Raw genomic sequence first — 24502 nt, 5'->3', positions numbered from 1 at the left:
GTTCAGGTGAGTCTGGAAGCCCAGCTGACAGTGGCATTCTGTCAGCAATAGAGGAACACCTTCCTGTCAGTGCTGGGAGTTTAAATGGGCCGCAGGAAGTGAGAGGGTATTCGGAAAGAAGGAAGAAACGAAGAGAGTTGACTGGGAAATTAGGGTACCTGCGATGGAAGAGCTTGATTAAACGAGGAGCATGAACATGTGAAGAGTCTTCCCAAGAGTCATCTTGAGGCCCATAGCCTTTCCAACGTATTAAATATTGTAGAGTAGATCCACACATTCTGGAATCTAAAATCTTCTCTACTATGTATTCAATCTCGCCCACTACCTCCACGGGAGGAGGAGGTCGTGGGACTCTGCCAGGAAACGGATTGGGTTTGAAGGGTTTGATGAGAGAGACATGCAAAAAAGGGTGTATCTTCCAATCCGGAGGTAACTTGAGTTTTACAGCATTGCTGTTGATTATTTGTAGAATTGGGAAGGGACCGACAAACTGACGGCCAAGTTTTTTGGAAGGGACCTTGAGACGTAAGTTACGAGTAGACAACCAAACTAAATCTCCTACTTTATATGAAGGGGGATTTTTTCTATGTGCATGTTTGCTACAGGCGCAAATTTCACAAGAAGAAACAGTCTTGTATAGTTTTAGTCATGCCAGGCCACCAGTAATTCCTATTTATCAGGTGGATAGTCTTTGTAATGCCAGGGTGACCAGCCAAGGGGCTGTCATGAAGTTGTTTAAGGAGTAGAAGCTGTAATGTAGGTGGAACATAAAGCTTGTTGTTGTGGGTGTATAACCCATTAGGTTGCTTAATGAGTCCATCGGGTAACGTAGGATCATCGGAGGTATCTTGAATGAGTAGTTGTTTGAAACTAGTGGTATCCCCGATGAAACGGTTAGAAGGGAAAATAGGAAGAGGTAGAACATCAGCGAAGTCCTGCAGATGAACTGGGAGATCTGGAAGTTCCGAAGAGTGAGCCTCAGCTACAAGGATGGGAGAGATAGGATAGCAGGTGTCTTTACAATAAGTGGACTGCAGCTGGAGAGTGCCATTGTTCCATTGGAAAGTGGGTTGATGGAGTAGTAACCACAGAAGTCCAAGTACTATAGGATAGAGTGGTGAGGGGATGATATCAAAAACGAGAGACTCAGTATGACCTTCAGCACAAGTAACTAACAAAGGATGTGTTTGAGTAGTAACTGGACCTGTGGAAGAAGTAGAACCATCTATGAAGGTAACTGAAAGAGGAGTATGAATCTTCTTGGAATGAACTAGGCGAGTGTTAATAAAGTTGCCACAGGCTCCAGTATCAACCATAGCATCAACGGTGATCCTTTCGTGGTCCCACTGTAGGGTAAAAGGAATGAAAATGTAGCGATTAGTTATGGTCTGAGATCGATTGTGCTTACTAATATGTGATATACTACCTCCAGACTTCTTTGAGAGAAGTGGGCAGCAAGAAACTGAATGGTCAGAGCCAGCACAGTATAAGCAGAGGTTTTGAACTCTCCTTCTTTGTTTCTCCTTAGGGGATAGGGCCCCCCTGATTGACCCTATGTCCATGGGTTCCCCTATAGGAGGTGAACTAGCTCTTATAGGAGTTGGAGGAATAGATGAATTAGCTTGTCCTGCCTTTCTTTCTCTGAGGCGGCGGTCTATAGCAACTGTAAGAAGCATGAGATCCTGTAAGGATGCAGGTATATCAGTGCGTGCGAGCTCATCTTTCATGGCCTCCGATAGGCCCAAGCGGAATTGGTTCCGGAGGGCGATGTCGTTCCACTGGGAATCACGACACCAGGCCTTGAATTCGGAAATGTAATCCTCTACAGGTCTCTTACCCTGTTTAAGATTCCTGAGGGTATTTTCAGCGGTAAGCTGCTTGTTAGAATCCTGATAGAGGAGGGACATATCTCCTAGGAAAGTGTTGAAAGAACCCAAGAGTTCCAGATGTTATTCTACATAAGTGTCTGCCCACGCTCTGGGATCTTCTTTGAGGTAAGAAACAAGAGTGAGTATTTTAATCCTGTCAGAATAGTAAGTGCGCGGCTGTAACTCGAACATCAACTGACAGGAACTGACAAAATGACGAAATAACCTCCTATCACCAGAGAAGGGTTCAGGTGGGCAGACCTTGGGTTCGGGACGATCCCTGTGAGGAGGAACAATTTGGTTAAGACGGTTACGCAGAGTGTCATTCTCCAACTGTACTTCCTGCAATGAGGTAGAGAGGGTATCAACCCGTTGTAAGAGACCTACAAGATGATTAGTTAGTTCCGCTGGATCCAATTTGAAAATGGTTCCTCTATTATGTAACAATACGCCAAACTAGTTTCAGGTTTATGGATCGCAACTGCGGAGACTTCTCAGGTTCGAACCCAGGTTTCACTCTTAACTCAGTTAAGAGTTTGGGTTCTATCATCACAGCCTCAGTAAAGTAAATAGTGCGTATTCCAGCATAAGCAACATAAAAGTAAATCTTTGTATTATTGGTATAGAACTGGTATAAGGATAGGTGTAGCGCAGTACTGGGACTGCACACTAGAGGTCAGTAATGAACACAGGCATAGAAGCAAAGCAGGTAACTGGTATCTGTAGCAGTGAGCATAACATGTGAGCTGCAGTACAACCTTGAGTGAAAGTCCTTAGTACTTTAGCATAACAGTGCACATAACTTGGAAGCAAGCGGCAAGTATGGAGATCAGCGTTTAGTAATTGGTTTCTATAGCAGAGTACTTGCGGTTGCAGATAGCTGGGCATGGATGTGCGTCCTGGCAGCCTGGACCTGGTTGATGAGAGCGGTAGCTGCAAACAAGGAGTCCTGGTGATCCAGTTCAGGAAGCTGGAGCTCAGTTCAGGTGAGTCTGGAAGCCCAGCTGACAGTGGCATTCTGTCAGCAATAGAGGAACACCTTCCTGTCAGTGTTGGGAGTTTAAATAGGCCGCAGGAAGTGAGAGGGTATTCGGAAAGAAGGAAGAAACAAAGAGAGTTGACTGGGAAAGAAGCAACTATAGTTGTACCCAGTGGAAGCCACTGGTGTGGCGTTACACCCTCCAGGCTTTTAACAGATTGATGTGATAGATCTGTTCGAGCTTTCGCCTTCCTGGTTTTCTAACCTTGTAATTCACTTTGCTCACTTTTTCCAATATCTCGTAGGGGCCTTGTCAATTTGGCGAGGAACTTGCTTTCAACTGTAGGGATAAGTACCAATACCCTAACCCCAGCGAGAAGGTACGGGTCTTGGCCCCACGGTTATACACTTTCTGCTGTGCCAACTGTGCTTGGGCCAAATGTTCCCTTACAATTGGCATTACCTGTGCAATTGGGCGACATGCTCATTCACACTCCTGTGGGGAGAACTCTCACTTTCCCAAGTTTCCCTGGCGATATCCAACAGCCCTCTTGGGTGTCTCCCATAGAGCAACTCGAAGGGTGAGAAACCCGTAGAGGATTGGGGTACCTCCCTAATGGCAAACATCAAATAGGGAATAAGACAGTCCCAATCCTTTCCATCTTTATACACCACCCTCTTTAACATTTGTTTAAGGCAGGGGTCTCAAACTCAAATTACCTGAGGGCCACAAGACAAGTTTCCATATCCCATGGGGGGCCGCATGCAAACTTTCAAACTTCAAAAACAGTACTGGTGTCAGCGAACGCATTATTAACCCTGACCACTACACTGCACACTGACCACTACACTACACACTGACCACTCACCATCAGGGTACAGCACATCAGGGCACAGGGCACAGCACACATGAGTGCACAGCGCACATCAGGGTACAAAGCCCAGCACATCAGGGTACAAAGCCCAGCACATCAGGGTACAAAGCCCAGCACATCAGGGTACAGGGCACATCAGAGCACAGCACATAGGGGTACAGCACAACAGGCCACATCAGGGTGCACGGCACTTCAGGGCAGGGCATATCAGGACAGGGCACATGGCACAATGCAGGACATGGCACTTCAGGGCACAGCACATCAGGACAGGGCACATGGCACATCAGGGTACAGGGCACATGAAACAGCACATCAGGGTACAAAGCCCAGGACATCAGGGTACATGGGGCACATCAGGGTACATGGGGCACATGGCACATCAGGGTACATGGGCCACATCAGGGTACATGAGGCACAATCACAGCACATCAGGGCACATGGGGGCACATACAAGCACACCAGGGCACATGGGGCACATGAGAGCACATCAGGGCACAATCAGGGAACATGGGGCACACCAGGGAACATGGGACACATGAGAGCACATCAGGGCACATGGCACATCAGGGTACAGGACATGGCACATCAGGGCACAGCACATCAGGACATGGCACATGGCACATCAGGGTACAGGGCACATGAAACAGCACATCAGGGTACAAAGCCCAGCACATCGGGGTACCCCATGTACCCTGATGTGCTGGGCTTTGTACCCTGATGTGCTGTTTCATGTGCCCTGTACCCTGATGTGCCATGTGCCCTGATGTGCTGGGCTTTGTACCCTGATGTGCTGTTTCATGTGCCCTGTACCCTGATGTGCCATGTGCCCTGTTCTGATGTGCTGTTCCCTGATGTGCTGTGTCCTGTACCCTGATGTGCAATGTGCCCTGTCCTGATGTGCTGTGCCCCATGTGCCCTGATGTGCTCTCATGTGCCCCATGTTCCCTGGTGTGCCCCATGTTCCATGATTGTGCCCTGATGTGCTCTCATGTGCTCCATGGCACATCAGGGTACATGGGCCACATCAGGGCACAATCAGAGCACATGGGGCATATCAGGGCACATGGGGCACATACGAGCACACCAGGGCACATGAGGGCACAATCAGGGAACATGGGGCACATGAAAGCACATCAGGGCACATGGGGCACAGCACATCAGGACAGTGCACATGGCACATCAGGGTACAGGGCACAGGGTACCCTGATGTACAGAGCCCAGCACATCAGGGTACATGAGGCACATGAGTGTACATGGGGCACATGGCACATTGGGGCACATGAGGGTACATGGGGCACATCAGGGCACAATCAGGGCACATGAGAGCACATCCGGGCACATCAGGGCACAATCAGGACACACCAGGGCACATGAGAGCACATGAGGGCACAATCAGGGAACATGAGAGCACATCAGGGCACATGGGAGCACATCAGGGCACATGGGAGCACATCAGGGCACATGAGAGCACATCAGAGCACATGAGAGCACATCAGGGCACATGAGAGCACATCAGGGTACAATCAGGGCACATGAAAGCACATCAGGGCACATGCGAGCACATCAGGGCACATGAGAGTACACCAGGGCACAGGTCAGCATTTACTTGTTGTTTTCTTCAAAGGCAGAGTAGCGCAGGAAACATCTGTCATAAGTTCACTTGTCTCTCATGTCACGCTGCTACTCCCCGGCAGCCCCCCCTCTCTTCTCGTCCATCTCAGATAATGTCACAAGCAAATGGGGATGGACGTGTTAGAGAAATTAGATGCTTATGTTATAATCATTTATGCATAGAAGTAGAATTATTTCATATAATTCATATTAGTTTGCATATGTTTTATTGATAATATGAATAATATTGATAATATTTATATTATTATGATATAGTAGTGTTCTTATCAATATTATTATTCAATGGTTATTAAATCTTTATTAGTGTTATTCTATTATTCTATAAGAATATAGAATGCCTTTATTTTACTGAACTTTAGCTGGTATTGTTAAGACAGTCATAACTGGGTGAAAGTGCAGACAGTTCATTCTAAGTTCAACTAATTAGACAAAGAAACATTTTGACAATAGTTGAAATATAGCTGATCAGATAAGCACCACAGATAGTGATACAGCGGCATAACATAATTAGGCAGGTTTGAGAAAGTTATCAGAACATTAATCAAGCTTGACAGGGTCTGTTTGTGCATTATTGCAGCTTAAAATACATTGTATAAGTTACATTAATGTTTAGACAATATTGAATAAAGTAATTGGCTATGTATGTATGTATATATGTATATACACATGTATGTATGTGTAATATAGATAATACAGTACCTTTTATGAAACCAAATATATAGATACATACACATAGAATTAGTAAGACATAACAGATAAGGTGGGGTTATTGAAAGTTCATTCTCTGAAAGTTATAAATCTGTCATCCTTGAAGTTGTGGCTAACATAGTTGGGTGCCAGACTGTCTCCACACAGATGTCTTTAATTGGACACAACCAGTTATAAATCACTTTTAATGAACATATAGGAATTCTGGCAATAAATACGTTTGTTTGGTTGTAGGACAGGTGTTACATTGACGTAGATCTTAGCAACCAATCACATCTAGGAGAGATGGCTTAGATTAAGCTTGTAAGGGTATATAAGAGCCAGTTTTACAATTGTTAGTTAGACAAGTCAGATAGGCGTCTATCAGGCTGACCGCGTGTCCAAGAAGCCCTATTGCACGGGTGGCAAGCGGTCAGAACCAGTAGGCAACTATCTGTCCTTTTGTTGTAACTTGTCTCCTCGTACGAGTCAATAAAGAAAACTTCTTAACTTGTTCCAGAGTGTGGTCTCGGGTGAATTTTTCTCACAGGACGAGAAGAGAGGAGGGGCCGCCGGGGAGTAGCAGTGTGACATGAGAGACAAGTGAACTTATGACAGCCGCTTCCTGCGCTACTCTTCATGCACCTCGATCTACACTTCCGCGGCACCCGCCCTGCCTGCGGGCCATTTAAAACCAGTCCGCGGGCCGGTAATTTGAGACCCCTGGTTTAAGGGTTTTGTTGAATCTTTCAACCAACCCATCTGTTTGGGGGTGATGCACAGATGTACGCAATTGTGTCACTTTGAACAACTTGCACAGTTCTTTCATAACCTGGGTGTACCTTGGTCCGTAAGCAGTTCCTTACAAATACCTACATGACTAAAAACATTAGATGGCTCTTTGGCTATGGTTTTGGCCAAGGTATTTCAGAGAGGAATCGCCTCTGGATAACGGGTGGCATAGTCCAATATAACCAAAATGTACTGATGCCCCTTAGCGGACTTCACTATTGGAACTACCAAATCCATGGTGATCCTCTCAAAGGGAACCTCAATGATGGGAAGGGGTACTAGTGGGTTACGGAAATGTGGCATAGGTGCCGACTTCTGACACACAGGACAGGAGGAACAATAATTTTCTGTTTCCTTCATGACCCCAGGCCAATAAAATCTCTGCAACACTCTCTCTCGGGTTTTCTCTGTCCCCAGAAGACCTCCAAGAATGTGCCCATGGGCCAACTCTAACACCAACCTCCTGCAAGGTTTGGGCACCACAAGTTGCTCAATGGTTTCTTCTGCCCTTTGAGCCACCCGATAGAGTAGGTCCCTTTCCATGATGAAGTACGGGTAAGTGCAGGTCGTACCTGGGTTCACTAACTCACCATCTATTTTCACTACATTTTCCCGTGCCTTTATTAGGGTGAGGTCCTTTAACTGTTCGGTGGCAACGTTTTCCCTGTGAACCTTGAGATCAGAAAACTCTACAGACGGCATGTTTTCGTCTGAGGATGTTGGCTCCTCCCCAGTTTCTTGAGTCTCCCGTGCCAATACCGACAATGGGAAATCTGGAGAGTCCTCACCACTCTCAGAGGAATTCTGGTTATCAGATTCCTGGTATGTAGAGGCACCAGTGGGGGGCTCAGGATAATCCCATAGTTCCCAGAACTTTGGAAAATCCCTTCCCACAATGGCATCATGTGGTAAGTGAGACACTAACCCTACCGGATGAGAGAGGGTACATTTGGAGGTCTAAAAAAAAACTGTAGTCACAGGATACTCTCGGGTGTCCCCATGCACACAAATAACAGCTACCTTGTTATTCCCAGAGACCCCTGTAGTAACTAATTCAGCCTTTATCAGTGTCACCAGGCTACCTGAATCCAGCAACACAACAACATTTTTACCATTAATACACATCTTGCATAAATGTTTCTCAGTTCCTCGAATAGCAGTGCATGCGACTGTCGCAAACAGCGACTGACGTCTGTCCCTTAGAAAGTCGCATTTCATGGGTTCATCCACAACCGGACAATTTGCTGCAATGTGTCCCTCTTGCCGGCAGTGGTGTCTTTTTGCTGCCTCTTGAGGCCTTGACTTCCCGGGCTGTTCTTGCCAGACACTAGGGAGAACCCCCACCCTCTCACTCTCTCCATCCTCACCCCTTGGAATCATCTTAACCGCCACTGGGGATGGTCTGGTCTTAGGGTGGAAAGTCCATGAGTCTCTGGAAGAGGCAGTCAGGTTCTCTGTAGCCAAGTACCTCTCAGCAAGATCCACAAGCTTATCGGCCGTTTCTGGGTCTCCATGGCTTACCCACTTTTGGATGGGAGTAGGAAGAGCTCTCAGGAAGCGATCCATCACAACACGTTCCACAATCTTTGGTGCGGACAAAGTCTCTGGCTGTAGCCACTTCCTGCTCAGGAGAATTTGATCATACATTTGAGATCTGGGGGGTTTTCCAAGCCGGAAAGTCCAGTTATGCACACGCTGAGCCCGGACAGCCAGGGTGACACCCAGCTGCGCCAATATTTCAGTTTTTAGCACCACATAGTCTTTTGCTTGGTCAGGCTCTAAGTCATAATAAGCCTTCTGCGATTCCCCAGTTAACAGAGGGGCCACCAGTCCAGCCCACTGCTCCTTGGGCCATTTTTCCCTTTCAGCAGTCCTTTCAAATGTGGTCAAAAACAGCTCTGGATCATCCTCTCCAGTCATTTTTGTCAGTAAACGACTCACCCCAAAGGATGTGGTATTAGTGGTACCACTTGCCTCACTGGTCTGCGGACGTTGCTGCATTAAAGTCTCCATTTGTTGTTGTAGTCTCTGCTCTTGCTTCTGCAACAGGTCTATGAAGCGGGCCTCAGATTGCTGCTGGGCTTGTTGCTGGGCTTCCAAACTCTCTAGGTGAGCTTGCTGCTGGGCTGGGAGGCTCTGTTGCAAAGTCGCATTTGTCTGCTGTTGCCCTGGTGCTGGTTCAGTCTTGGTGAGATTATACATTTTTATAGGCCCCGTACACACGATAGAATCCATCCGCTGAAAAATCCCAGCAGATGGGTTTCAGCGGATAGATCCTATGGTGTGTACACGCCAGCGGATCTGTTTCCGCGGATATTTCTCCCCTGGGATGGATTCCAGCAGATCGAATATTTGCTGACATGCCAAGCAAATCCATCTGCTGGAATCCATCCCAACGGATGGATCCGCTGTTCTGTATAGACTCACCGGATCCATCCGTCCGAAGGGATCCCCCGCATGCGTCGTAATGATTCGACGCATGCGTGGAATTCCTTATATGACAGCGTCGCGCACGTCGCCGCGTCATAATCGCGGCGACGGCGCGAAACGTCATCGCCAGAGGATTTCGGCGCGGATTTCAATGCGATGGTGTGTACACTCCATCGCATAGAAATCCGCGGAAATCCTCGAGAGGATTTATCCGTGGAAACGGTCCGCTGGACCGTATTCGCGGATAAATTCTCTCGTGTGTATGGGGCCATAGTAGCTGCTACTTTATGTTTGGATGCTTCTGCTCTCTTGTCTGTCGGTTCCCACTCCCATCTGACATGTTTTTTTGGACACTGAACAGTGTGGAGGCTCGATTAAAAAAGACTCAGAAGTTGAATTTTCTTCTGAACTAATCCTAACAGGAATCCTAACATGGTCTTAATGAACGTTTTTTTTATTATATTAGTCTTTTTCTTGGTTTCTGTTTTATTTCTAATTTCATGTACACCCCTGAATATATTTGCCAATTAATATTTATTATATTTTTCCTTTGTTTTGGATGTAGTTATGGTTGCCTTTTGTTTCTCTGTAAATATTTATTTTGGAAAATTGTTACTTGGTATCTTTTTGTTTTGTAGGTCTTTTTCAATGATGGCTTTTAATGACATCTAGTGGCGTTTTTGCCCCACTACACTCTATTATATTTACACAATGAAGGTGTGCACAGATTTTTTGGTTTCTATTTTTATTTATATTTAATACATATTGCACATATATTTTTATTTATTTATTTTTACCATTTCCACCTTGGTATATATGTTTGGCTTTTGTAATATTGGTAATTTTCGTTTTTTTGCTACATGAGCACATTTTATTTTTATTATTGATTATCGTTTGTATGTTTTGTTTATATCCACTATTCACTTAACTGTTTTTGTGCTGTTCCTGTAATCATCTGGGAAGTCAGCATTGATTTTTATTTGTTATCTTTAAAAACTGCTGTTATTTTATCATTGGCCGCTGACTGTTTTTCTATCCAGTCAAATTCTGCTTTGTAATATTTGCCTTATTCCTTTTATTTCTCCTCTCAGCTGGTCTCATTGGTATTGGCCATTGGTCTCCACAAAGTTTATTGATGGTACAGTAGCGGCATTTTCGCTATTTGTGTTGATATATCAATGTGTTTTTTTTTGAGATTATGTAATTTTTTTAAATCTATAATAAAATCTATATTTTTGTATATGGTTGGTTGTGCCTAAAAAGTCCAAGCCCTATCTTCTATATCTGTCTCAAATTAATAGGATGTGGCACTGTTTATTTCCTTGTATCCACATGACCACTCTGTGTTGTGATACAATCAATATTTTCGGAACCCACAATTTGCCATAAACGGTAATTGGTATCGATGGTGCTATTGTGAGCAAAGTCTGCCCAAGGTAACAGGTCTGACCAGTTGTTATGGTGGTCAGAAATATAGGAACTGCTCCAAGGCTTGGTTGGCCCATTCTTTGGCCCCATTGGACTGTGGGTAATATGCCGAAGGGAAGGAAAGCTGAATTTCCAACTGTGCACAAAAGGCTGTCCAAAACCTGGACACAAACTTGCCACCCCTGTCCGAGATGATAACCTTAGGTAACCCATGTAACCGAAAGTCCTGCCGAGCGAAATTTGATGCCAGTTCTTTGGATTTCGAAAACCGGTCAACCACCCTGGGAGTTGCGTAAATCCACAATAAAATCAATAGACAAGTGGGTCCAGGGCTTGACTGGGTTGAGTTGTAGGAGGCCCACTGAAAGGTGTTGTGGTGTTTTGTTCTAAACACACAAGACAAGCAGCTACGAAGGCGATTACATCAGTGTGGAGACTAGTCCACCAGAATTGTTGAGACATACAGTAGACCAAATGAGTTGATTCTTCCCTGGGTGCCCAGCTGCCTTAATAGAATGGTAGGTCTGGAGCAAAGCAGTGCAGAGATTCTCAGAGACAAAGCAGCGGTCATGGGGTTTTTCAGGAGGAGAATTGATCTGAGAGGCCAGAATTCCCTCACCCAAAGGTGAAGTGAGACAAGTGCGAATAGTGGTAAAATGCGATCCGGATACTTAATCCCAATATAGCTAATCCCTCTCGCAATCCTATCATGGATGTAGTCAAAAGTGAGGACCCCCAGAGATTACCCACTTGACCACTGGGCACTTAAACCCCCTTCCTAACCAGACCAATTTTCAGCTTTCGGTGCTCTCACATTTTGAATGACAATTACTCAGTCATACAACATTGTACCCATATGAAATTGTTGTCCTTTTTTCACACAAATAGAGCTTTCTTTTGGTGGTATTTAATCACCATTGGGGTTTTTATTTTTTGCGCTATAAAAGAAAAAAGACTGAAAATTCTGTAAAAAAATGAATTTTTCTTCGCTTCTGTTATAAAATTTTGCGAATTAGTAATTTTTCTTCATAAATTTGGGCCAAAATGTATACTGCTACATATGTTTGGTAAAAATAAGTACAAATTGGTGCATATTATTTGGTCTTTGTCAAAGTTATAGAGTCCACAAGCTATGGTGCCAATATCTGAAAATGTATCACACCTGAAGTACTGACGGCCTATCTTAATTCTTGAGACCCTAACATGCAAGAAAAGTACAAATACCCCCCAAATGACCCCTTTTTGGAAAGAAGACATTCCAATGTATTTAGAAAGAGGCATGGTGAGTTTTTTGAAGTTGTAATTTTTTCCCACAATTCTTTGCAAAATTAAGATTTATTTTTTCTTTATTTTTCTTTTCACTAAATTGTCATATTAGCATGTTATTTCTCACACACAGCATATACATAGCACATACATATACATAGCACAAATTACACCCCAAAACACATTCTGCTATTACTCTTGAGTATGGCGATACCACGTGTGTGAGACTTTTACACAGCCTGGCCACATACAGAGGCCCAACATGCAGGGAGCACCATCAGGAGTTCTGGAGCACCCAGGCCAATTCTGACATTTCTCTCCTACAAAACATAATTTATTTGCTAGAAAATTGCATAGAACCCCCAAAACATTACATATGTTTTTTTAGCAAAGACCCTAGAGAACACAATGAAGGTTGTTGCAATGTGAAAGATGAAGTTACGCCAAGTTAATAGATACCCAACATGTCACCCTTCAAAATTGCACACGCTCGTGGAATGGCGCCAAACTTCACTACTTAAAAATCCCCATAGGCGACGCTTTAATTTTCTTTTACTGGTTACATGTTTTGAGTTACAGAGGAGGTCTAGGAACAAAATTATTGCTCTCGCTCTAACGTTTGCAGCAAAACCTCACCTCATGTGTGGTTTGAACACCGTTTTCATATGTGGGCGGGACTTACGTATGCATTCGCTTCTGCATGTGAGCACACAGGGACAGGGGCGCTTTAAAAAAAAAATAAAAAAAATCTACTGTTTATTTTACTTTATTTATTTAAGTTTGACACTTTTTTTCCCCAAAAATAATTGTTTTGGTCACTTGTATTCCTATTACAAGGAATGTAAACATCCCTTGTAATAGGAATATAGCATGACAGGTCCTCTTTACAGTGAGATATGGGGTCAATAAGACCCTACATCTCACCTCTAGGCTAGGAAGCCTGAAATAAAAAAAAAAGCGATCCTGGCTTCGATCGTAGGGGTGAGTTGGTAGAAGCACCGGAGGGCAGCGGAAGGGGGGGTGTCCCCTCTCGCCTCTTGTAAGAATGATCAAGCGGCGGAACAGACGCTATGATAATTTTTATGGTGTAAGGAATCGCTGGCTGAAAAAGCCGATATCTGAATGATGCCTGTAGCTGCAGGCATCATTCAGATATCCCCGCACAAAGTCAAGGACATCATATGATGGCCAGCGGGTGGGAAGCGGTTAAAACTCTTCTTTTTTTTTTAACACAAAGTTATGGCTTTGGGTATGGCCAAGCATGGCAGGGTATGGCGGAGTATGGTGGGGTATTGCAGGGTATTGCTGGGTATCGTGGAGTATTACAGAGCATTGCAGAGTATTGCAGGGTATCGTGGAGTATTGCAGGGTATCGTGGAGTATTGCAGGGTATCGTGGAGTATTGCAGGGTATTGCGGAGTATCGCAGGGTATTGCGGAGTATCGTGGAGTATTGCAGAGTACGAGCCACGAGGGTCCCATAGTTCCAACCAACCTCTGCTGCCAGAGTACAGAATTCAATGGCGTAGTCTGTAACAGTTCTCGTATTCTGTTTGATGAACATTAGGTTTTTTCCACTAGGGGTCGCTAGGTAATATGTACGGTATTAAGATCTTTTACAGTCATTTAGTTCAAAATATTTTTGGTCGTATATAATTATAATTAGGTTTCCCTATGAGTTTCGTTTTTCATTTTTATTCTAATGGTAACGTTTCATATAAATTTATTTATTTGTTTTTTAACTTTCTGGTGACTAATGCGCCCTTGTTCGTATGGCGCATAGCTATTCTGAAATGGGTAGTAATTCCAGAGCCACTGTGGGCATTATTGCTATCTTTCCCATAGTTAAGATGGCGTTTTGCTTCTGCCATTTCCTTGCACGTCAGAACGAGGTCTGGTTATTTATTGCCGTGAGTCAGTGTATTGCCCATCCCCATTGAAAACGTCAACTTATGACGAAACGCGCCTGGGGCGGCGTACAGTGACGTCACCGCGTTCGATGTGAAGGAGGAAGGGCTCCTCTAGTGCCGGCCGGCATCTTTTTACACGCTTTTATGAATTTGTGTTTGTAAGTACAATCTTTTTTACTAAATAAACGTTACAAAACGGTATTATGCTATGGTCCATTTTTGTTATCTATGATCCACGGACCATCTTGGTGAAGGAGGTGGTGATCCCTCGTCGGTTGATTGATCCTGTGGCTCCCGGACCCTGTGTTTAAACCTACTGATGGAGACCATGGCCCAGAATTCAAGAAGCACTTGCGCCCGCGCAACCATAGGTTGCGCGGCGCAAGGGCTTACTTGCTCCGGTGTAACGAGTGCTCCTGATTCAGGAACCTCGTCACACCGACTGCAGCCTAGGATGTGACAGACATAAGCCTCCTTATGCCTTCACATCCCAGGCTGCATTCTTGCGTTGGCCGCTAGGGGGCGCGGCCTTTGTGATCGGCGTATAGTATGCAAATTGCATACTACCACCGATTCACAAAAGTTGCGCGGGCCCTGCGCACGCAAGGTACGGAGTTTTCGTACGGCCACTTTAGCATAAGGCTGCTCCTGCTAATAGCAGGCGCAACCAATGCTAAAGTATAGCTGCGCTTCCCGCTCGCGACGTTCAAATTTTACGTCGTTTACGTAAGTGAACCGTGAATGGCGCTGGACGCCATTCATGTTCACTTAGAAGCAAATGACGTCCTTGCGACATCATTTGCCGCAATGCACGTCGGGAAAGTTTCCCGACGGAGCATGCGCTGTTCGCTCGGCGCGGGAGCGCGCCTAATTTAAATGATTCCCGCCCCCGGCGGGATCATTTACATTAGGCAGCCTTACGCACGGCTGATTAACATATCGCCCGCGCAATTTACGGAGCAATTGCTCCGTGAATCGCAGGCAAAGCACAATATTTGCGTGGGCGCAGAGAAAAATATTTGCTCTTTGCCCACGCAAATATTGCGCAATTCTACCTGAATCTGGGCCCATATCTTTTTAAGGCTGTCTTTACTTATCATTCTGGTAAAAGGCTTTCCATGTGGTGGCTGTTCTCACGGATGTTTTAAAACGTTCACTGTGGTGCTGTTCGTCTCAGATGATTGACACCTACAAGATTTATTACTTCTTGGGACATTTTTTTCACATGATTGACTTACATGTTTATTTCTGTTACTATTTATCCAGCATGATTGCTAGTTGATTTGTGTTGGCGCAGTTTTTTCCTTCTTTTACACAGCCAATAATGTCTAACGCTGGCAACAAAAGTGAGCACACCCCTAAGTGAAAATGTCCAAATTGGGCGCATTAGCCATTTTCCCTCCCCAGTGTCATGTGACTCGTTAGTGTTACAAAGTCTCAGGTGAGTTAGATTTACACTGTTATACAAGCTGTACAATTACTATATTACATTGTAGCAAAGTTTAAATTTCTTCAGTGTTGTCACATGAAAAGATATAATAAAATATTTACAAAAATGTGAGGGGTGTACTCACTTTTGTGAGATACTGTATATATGGCAGGGACTCAAGAGGACCATCTTAATTGTGTTCCAAGCCTCATATTGAATGTTCTCCAGGAAATGGAATAGAGCCACTCCCGGTTACAACGAAACGCCACATAGGGTGGGTTTTGGACACGTAGTGTGGCTGTGCATGTGGACCGCCACCATCTTGTTGGTTTGAAACCATCTAAAACCCCCTTTTATGGCATGGTTGTTTTTTTTATCCTTTGTGTACATCGATTATGTTACAATAAACTCTAAGGCCGCATACACACGGTCGGACAAAACCGATGAGAATGGACCGAGGTTCAGTTTCATCGGTCCAAACCGACCGTGTGTATAGCCCATCGGTCTATTGTCCTTCGGTCCAAAATTTTAAAACATGCTTTAAAATCGACCCGATGGACCGCTGCCCGATCGGTCCAAACCGATGGTTAGTACAGAAAGCATCGGTTCAAAACCTGCGCATGCTCAGAATCAAGTCGACGCATGCTTGGAAGCCTTGAACTTCGTTTTATTCAGCACGTTGTGTGTTTGACATCACCGCGTTCTGACCCGATCGGTTTTTGGAACGATGATGTGTACGCACATCAAACCATCAGGCCACTTTGAACCGATGGAAATGGCCGTCGGACCATTCTCATTGGTTTGGAACGACCGTGATTACGCGGCCTTAGGGCCAGGTTCAGAAAGCACTTACGCCGACGTATCTTTATATATGCCGCGTAAGTGCACAGATGCGCCGTCGTATCTATGCGCCTGATTCCTAAAGCTAGATACGCCGTTCATTCGGCCCTTCATTTGCATGGGGTCACGCTTCATTTTAATAGATCACGCCCACTACCTTCCTACTTTGAATTAGGCGGGCTCACGCCGGCCGATTTACATTACGCCGGCGCAACAAAGGGAGCAAGTGCTTTGTGAATACTGTTCTTGCCTCTCTATGTTACGTTGGCGTAGCGCATATGAGATGCGCTACGCCGCTCTAAAGATGCGCCGATCTATGTGAATCCGGGCCCTTGTGTTTTTGACATACTACACTATGAAGTGGTATCTATTCTTACATTTTATGATCTGAGGAGAGATGCTTTTAAGAGGGGACCACAGCATCGAATCCTTGTTGAAGCAGCCTACAGTGGATATGATTCAGAGAAGATTGGTGTTTGAGCGTTAATGACTACCTTTAACTTAGTGGTCCATTACTGAGGGTAAGAAGAGCTTTCAATGAGTTAAACAAATTGCTTCTTAACTAATTTACTTATTACTAATGTCTTCTTATTGTGCAGTAGACATATTAGGCTCAATCTATTTGTTGCCATGTTTTAATGTACAGAGCCGTGTACACACATTCAACCGGTTTTTGGAGAGTTTGCACAGAAACTTACAGAGAATAAATAATATTTTCAGGGCTTTTTAAGAAATACCTACAAATAATATCAGCCTGATATATATAATGTGAAAAATATACTACAGCGCTATCTAAATAATCAATTCCACGTGCACCTAAATAAAAAACCAAATAATATAGCTGCTATCTTGAGTGATACCAAATCCAAACAGTGAAACATATAAAATATAGATGCGCTAATATTAACTTAAAAGGTGATAAAACGTACAAAGAAAACTAATCAGGGAGAACACTCCATAAACTGTGAATTACTAATATGTCCTTAATTATTGCACAGTGATTAGCAGGATTCCATGCAGGGAAAAATCACTCTCTTCAATCTGAATGCTAATCCAGCCCTCCACCGCTGTGATCAGATGATACAGGCACTCACGGACAGGGATTGCATGAAAGAAAAGAGAAAAACCTCATTGCGCAATATTCGATGACAGATCAAAAATGTAATCAGAGCATTGACATATGCACTCACGAATCCCCGCTTTCAGTAAAGCATGAAAACGCCGCTCAGTGTGCTGTTTCCTCAGCTCGATCCGATGCACTCGGATTCGATCTCAGGCTCCTCCCTACGCGTTACGTCACAGGCACGTGACTTACTCATGGGTTCCTACCCATGAGTAAGTCGCGTGCCTGTGACGTAACGCGTAGGGAGGAGCTTGCGATCGAATCCGAGTGCATCGGATCGAGCTGAGGAAACAGCACACTGAGCGGCGTTTTCATGCTTTACTGAAAGCGGGGATTTGTGAGTGCATATGTCAATGCTCTGATTACATTTTTGATCTGTCATCGAATATTGCGCAATGAGGTTTTTCTCTTTTCTTTCATGCAATCCCTGATATATATATAAATAATCTTATCAAGTGTTAATCTTAAAGCAAAAATTACATTTGTAATTTAAATTGTACATGGAACCAACACATTTGCTCATTACAAATATTACAAATGCAGTTTGACTCCTGCTTTATAGTGCTGCACAATGTTATGCTTTCTGCTCCTTCCCTTACTGCAATTCTATATTAGTGAGCAACTATTTGTGACCAAAATATCTGGTGAGCAGCTTGAGAATTCATTGAGAATTGCTACTACATCCACTGAACCAGATATTGATGTGTTAGTTTATCAAAACAGTGTCAAATATCTAACTAGTTTTATTTTGCCTCTTTTACTGTAATATTAAAAAATATTACAGAAAAATGAACTTGTGATGTGCTTGACTTTTTTTGCCCATCGGCTATCTTTTTTGTTAGTGTATTTTATGTGTGGCCCAAGACAATTCCTCTGCTTATAATGTGTCCTGGGAAGGTAAAAAGGTTGGACACCCCTTTATTAGAGTTTAATTATCAGTTCTTTACCTACTGTGCTTTATTAAATATCAATAGATTGACTCTTTTATTTTTAAATGCATTTACAGAATTAAAGATAAATTCAAACATGGATTACGAGAAATAAAATCCTTTGTTACGCATTTATTTATTACTAATATGCAGTGTTGTTCATCTTCCTTTAAAAAAGTAATTAGTTACAATTACAAGTTACTTGTCCGAAAAAGTAATTGAGTTAGTGACTCAGTTACTTTATTGGCAAAGTAACTAGTTACTCGGCAAAGTAACTGAGATTTTTTTTTTTTATATTTTACAATGCAATTACGTTCCATAATATCAAAGATGTTTATATTAACTGATTAATAGGGGAGATGATGGTGAGATGTATGTAGGGGAGATGATGGTTAGATGTAGGTGAGATGACGGTGAGATGTATGTAAGGGAGATGACGGTGAGATGTATGTAGAGGAGATGACGGTGAGATGTATGTAGAGGAGATGACGGTGAGATGTATGTAGGGGAGATGACGGTGAGATGAGATTTATGAGGGAGATGACGGTGAGATGTATGTAGAGGAGATGACGGTGAGATGTATGTAGAGGAGATGACGGTGAGATGTATGTAGGGGAGATGACGGTGAGATGTATGTAGGGGAGATGACGGTGAGATGTATGTAGGGGAGATGACGGTGAGATGTATGTAGGGGAGATGACGGTGAGATGTATGTAGGGGAGATGACGGTGAGATGTATGTAGAGGAGATGACGGTGAGATGTATGTAGAGGAGATGACGGTGAGATGTATGTAGAGGAGATGACGTGAGATGTATGTAGGGGAGATGATGGTGAGATGTATGTAGAGGAGATGACGGTGAGATGTATGTAGGGGAGATGACGGTGAGATGTATGTAGGGGAGATGACGGTGAGATGTATGTAGGGGAGATGATGGTGAAATGTATGTAGGGGAGATGATGGTGAGATGTATGTAGGGGAGATGACGGTGAGATGTATGTAGGGGAGATGACGGTGAGATGTATGTAGGGGAGATGACGTGAGATGTATGTAGGGGAGATAACGATGAGATGTATGTAGGGGAGATAAGATGTCTGGGAGATCTTAGATATCAGTGGATTACACAGCATAGTAAGAGTTACAGAAATGTGAGATCAGGATATAACGCTTGCTATACGATCGCTTACATGCTGCACTGTCTCCTATGAGAGTCTATCATGTGAATGGTAAGAAGATGAAAGTGAAAGCAGTGAGATGTAGAATCAGGAGGAGGCAGAGGAGAGGGGACATTATTAGATGGTGAAGGAAGTGTTTGGTGTGGGGGGGACTCCAGCTGACAATAAGGGGGGACAGAGCCGGGTCTGTAATATAGAGATCACAGCTGACCAGGGACAGGGGACTCCATAGGTGACAGATGAAGAGTCCTGACAGGTGACAGATACAAAGTCTCCAGACAAGTTGAGTGATCAGACCAGACCTCAATTGGTTGGGCTGGATAGGTGGTGACGGTCCGTGTGTACACACGTAGTACTGACATGACATCCCCTTAGATTGTTTCCCCGCACATACCTATATTATATGGCAATGATTGATGACGCTCCTAATCTCCCGTGTGGTGGCAATAGCAAGCGACCCTCGTCGCTTCAACCTTTTGGTTTGACATCACAAGGTCACGTGGATGTTCTCTGCCCATGACTGGCTCTCTCTGGGTTGCGTGTGTCCAGTCTCCTTAGTGAGGGTGGACTTTACACGCTGCTGGACTCTGTCTGTCCCCAGAATCAGGCTTGGTTACACCCAGGTGACGCTGCTGTTCATGTGACGAGTCGACGACAGACGTAATTTTCATCCCCCTCCCGCTGCTATGTGCCTCCAGTGGTGAGTGACGCTGGAGAACACACGTTTACAGTACATCTTGGCCCGGACTGCCCCCCCCCCCCCCGCGCACTCAATGTAATCTCGGTAATGCCGCCCATGTAATGAGAATGGCGTTGCCGAGAGGGTAAAAGTAATCTGGTAGATTACTAGTTACCCACAGGAGGCCAATCGTTACGTAACGGCGTTTATTTAAACGCCGTTACTTACAACACTGCTAATATGTAATGTGTCATAACATACTTTGCTCATTCTATATGTTGCCAAGTTCTTATGTACAGTGCTTTTTTAGGAATTCATCGCTTGGACTTTTGCACATTTTTGTGATGGTATCCCGTTTACAATGCCCTGTGATTTATAGGGAATAAAGAGTATTTTCATTGATTTAAAAGACATACATTATAACAAGATCAACTTGATATAATGTGTTTATTTAAAAAAAAGTTTCTGGGTCAGATCCACGTACAGCGGCGCATATTACCGCCGGGCGTAGCGTATCTAAGATACACTACGCCGCAGTAACTTTTTTTTTTTTTTTGGAATCCACAAAAATTTTGCGCCGTAAGTTACGGTGGCGTAGTGTATCTTTGGCGGCGTAAGGGCGCGGAATTCAAATGGATGTGATGGAGGCGTGTTTTATGTAAATACGTCGTGACCCGACGTAAACGATGTTTTTTTTGAACGGCGCATGTGCCGTCCGTGGGGGTATCCCAGTGCGCATGCTCGAAAATTAAACCGAAACAAGCCAATGCTTACGACGGTGACGTCATTCTACGCAAATCCCTATTCGCGAACGACTTACGCAAACGACCTAAAAAATTCAAAAGGCAGGAACGACGGCCATACTTAACATTGAGTATGCCACCATATAGCAGGGGTAACTATACGCCGGAAAAAGCTGAACGCAAACGACGTAAAAAAATGCGCCGGCCGGACGTACATTTGTGGATCGCCGTAACTAGCTAATTTGCATACTCGCCGCGGAATTCGACGGAAACGCCACCTAGCGGCCGCCGAAAAAAAGGACATAAGATCCGACGGTGTACTAAGACGTACACCTGTCGGATCGATCCCAGACGCCGTTGTATCTTGTTTTGTAGATACAAAACAAAGATACAACGCAGGAACTTTGAAATTACGCGGCGTATCAATAGATACGCCGGCGTAATTCTTTTGTGTATCTGCCCCTCTATGTTTAGTTTATCATTTATTATGTTCATGGGGACAGACATGTTTGTTCATTACAAATGGAGCTCTAAATCGCGATTTACAGAACTATATAATGATTATGCTTTCCACTCCTAGTTATACTGAAAGTCTTTGAATCAGCTGACTCATTGAAAGCAATGCTCCCAATGTGTCTAATCTCTTATGTTGGCAGTTGTCAAAAGAAATATGCAGTAATTGATGTAACTCTTCTACCATAGTGACTAATAAACACATTTCTATAATTAATATAACAATAAAGGAAGAGGAAGATTGAAAATACTTTACAGGTGAAACTTGAAAAATTGGAATATTGTGGAAAAGTTAATTTATTTCACTAATGCAACTTAAAAGGTGAAACTAATATATGAGATAGACTCATTACAAAGCAAGATAGTTCAAGCTGTGATTTGTCATAATTGTGATGATTATGGCTTATAGCTCATAAAAAACCCAAATCCACAATCTCAGAAAATTGTAATATTACATGCAATCAATAAAACAAGGATTGTACCTAGAACAATATCGGACCTCTGAAAAGTATAAGCATGCATATGTACTCAGTACTTGGTTTGGGCCCCTTTTGCAGCAATTACTGCCTTAATGCGGCGTGGTATGGAAGCTACCAGCCTGTGGCACTGCTGAGGTGTTATGGAGGACCAGGATGCTTCAATAGCGGCCTTCAGCTCTTCTGCATTGTTCAGTCTCATGTCTCTCATCATTCTCTTGGCAATGCTCCATAGATTCTCTATGGGGTTCAGCCCAGGCGAGTTTGCTGGCCAATCAAGCACAGTAATCCCACGGTCATTGAACCAGATTTTGGTGCTTTTGGCAGTGTGGGCAGGTGCCAAGTCCTGCTGGAAAATGAAGTCATCATCCCCATAGAGCTTGTCTGCGGAAGAAAGCATGGAGTGCTCCAAAATCTCCTGGTAGACGGCTGCGTTGACCCTGGACTTATGCCTCATACACACAATCAGTTTTCCTGACAAGAAAAGTGCGATGTGACGTTTTTGTCAGGAATTCCGACCGTGTCTATGCTCCATCACCTTTTTTCTGTCAGTTTTCCTGCCAAGAAAAGATTGAGAGCAGGATCTCAATTTTTGTGACAGGAAAAATTCCTATCTCGAATCGTGTCGTCTGTATGCAATTGCAACGCAAAAAAAAACGTGCATGCTCAGAATCAAGCATAAGAGCCGAACTGCCTATTGAACTTCATTGATCTTGGCTTGTCGTACGTGTTATACGTCACGCGTTCTTGACGTTCGGAATTTCAGACAAGATTAGTGTGTATGCAAGACACATTTTAGCCATTTTCCTTCTGAAAAAAAACATCGGTTTTCCTGATTGTGTGTATGAGGCATTAATGAAGCACAGTGGACCAACACTAGCAGATCACATGGCTCCCCAAATCAACACAGACTGTGGAAACTTCACACTGAACCTTAAGCATCTTGCAGTGTGTGCCTCTCCATTCTTCCTCCATACTCTGGGTCCTTGGTTTCCAAATGAGATGCAAAATTTGCTGACATCAGAAAAGAGGATTTTGGACCACTGAGCAACAGACAGGTCTGTTTTTCTTTAACCCAGGTAAGATGCTTCTGATGTTATTTGTTGTTCAGGAGTGGCTTGATAAGAGGAATATGACATTTGAAGCCCATGTCCAGGATCTGTCTGTGTGTGGTGGCTCTTGGTGCACTGACTCCAGCCTCAGTCCACTCCTTGTGAAAGCCCCATCACTTTTGAATGGTCTTTTTCTGACACTCCTATCCAGGCTGCAGTCATCCCTGCTGCTTGTGCACCTTTTTCTTCCAAACTTTTCCCTTCCACATAACTTTCTATTAATGTGCTTTGGGACAGCACTTTGGGAACATCCAACTTATTTTGCAATTATCTTTTGAGGCTTTCCCTCCTTATGGAGGGTGTCAATGATGGTTTTATGCACAACTGTCAGGTCAGCAGTCTTTCTCATGATTGTGATTCTTATTGAACCAGACTGAGAGACCATTTAAAGGTTCAGGAACCCTTTGCAGGTGTTATGGCTTAATTAGCTGATTAGAGTGGGACGCATTGAGCCTAGAATATTGCACCTTTTCACAATATTCTAATTTTCTGAGATTGTGGATTTGAGTTTTACATGAGCTGTAAGCCATAATCATTACAATTATGACACATCACAGCTTGAACTATCTTGCTTTGCATGTAATGAGTCTATCTCATATATTAGTTTCACCTTTTAAGTTGCATTAGTGAAATAAATTAACTTTTACATGATATTCAAATTTTTCGAGTTTCATCTGTATGTAAATGTCACAAAAAATACTGTAAGGCAAAGACAAATTAGTAACTCTAAAATATGTGTGCAATGAAAATACATTATACTTTCCACTTAATTTCTGTACCTGAACAATGTGGAGGTGCTTCACTCCAGTTTCCAGTAGAAAGGCACTGGATGTTATCAGTTCCATTAAGGAAAAATCCATCAAGACATTCAAATTGACATTGGGATTTAAAACTGAAATTTCCCCAAGAATGGGAACAGTTCATATACGTTGATGGTTCAGTTACCAAATGTGGACATTGTACAGCTAGAAGAGAATACAGGAGAATCTATTATCTGATATTAGATATCACCAGTTCTTAGTTTAATGTGTTTTTCACTTGCAACTCAATTACTCTTGTTACTCTGTAACTTGATGAAAAAATAAATTGAGTATTAAAGATTTACTGAAACTTGATTTAAGATATCAGCTAATTGCCTTTTCTCTATCAGGCCTCGTTCACGCCTATGCATTTTGTAGCGCATTTTCAGTTTTGCAGAAATACACTACAGTCCAGGGACTTTTTTTTGGTTCCGTAGACTTCAATGGATGAAAAGCATGTATTGAAAAAAACAAAAATGCACCTGCAATATGCAAACTGCAACCTGCATAAGGCTGGATTTGCAACTATGCAGTCTTAGTGCCTTTTGCATTTTGCAGATTTGCACTACAGAACATGTTCCATAGGATGTTAAATGTGCAAAAAATGTGCAAAAAGCACTAAAACTGCATAGGTGTGAATCCAGCCTACTGCCGCGTACATGCGTTCGGAATTTCCGCCAAGAAAAGTTTGATGTGGGCTGTTGGTCGGAAATTCCTACCGTGTGTAGGCCTCATCGGACATTTTCTGTTGGAATATCTGACAGCAAAAATTTGAGAGCTGGTTCTCAAATTTTCCAACAGGAAAAGTTCTTGTAGGA

General features: G+C 43.6%; 1 protein-coding gene across 3 annotated transcripts in view; it reads right to left on the bottom strand.

Annotated features, from left to right (window-relative positions):
* Positions 1 to 24502, bottom strand: part of SELL (selectin L) — a 195627-nt gene that overhangs the window by 62129 nt on the left and 108996 nt on the right. For all 3 annotated transcript variants that reach the window (XM_040359713.1, XM_040359715.1, XM_040359714.1), the window contains one exon: positions 23664 to 23849. In XM_040359713.1, coding sequence (XP_040215647.1) covers positions 23664 to 23849 — 186 coding nt within the window. The remainder of the gene's footprint in view (positions 1 to 23663; positions 23850 to 24502) is intronic.

Source organism: Rana temporaria, chromosome 7 (genome assembly GCF_905171775.1).
Source record: "Rana temporaria chromosome 7, aRanTem1.1, whole genome shotgun sequence".
Classification (NCBI taxonomy): domain Eukaryota; kingdom Metazoa; phylum Chordata; class Amphibia; order Anura; family Ranidae; genus Rana; species Rana temporaria.
This window is presented reverse-complemented; position numbering and strand designations above follow the sequence as displayed.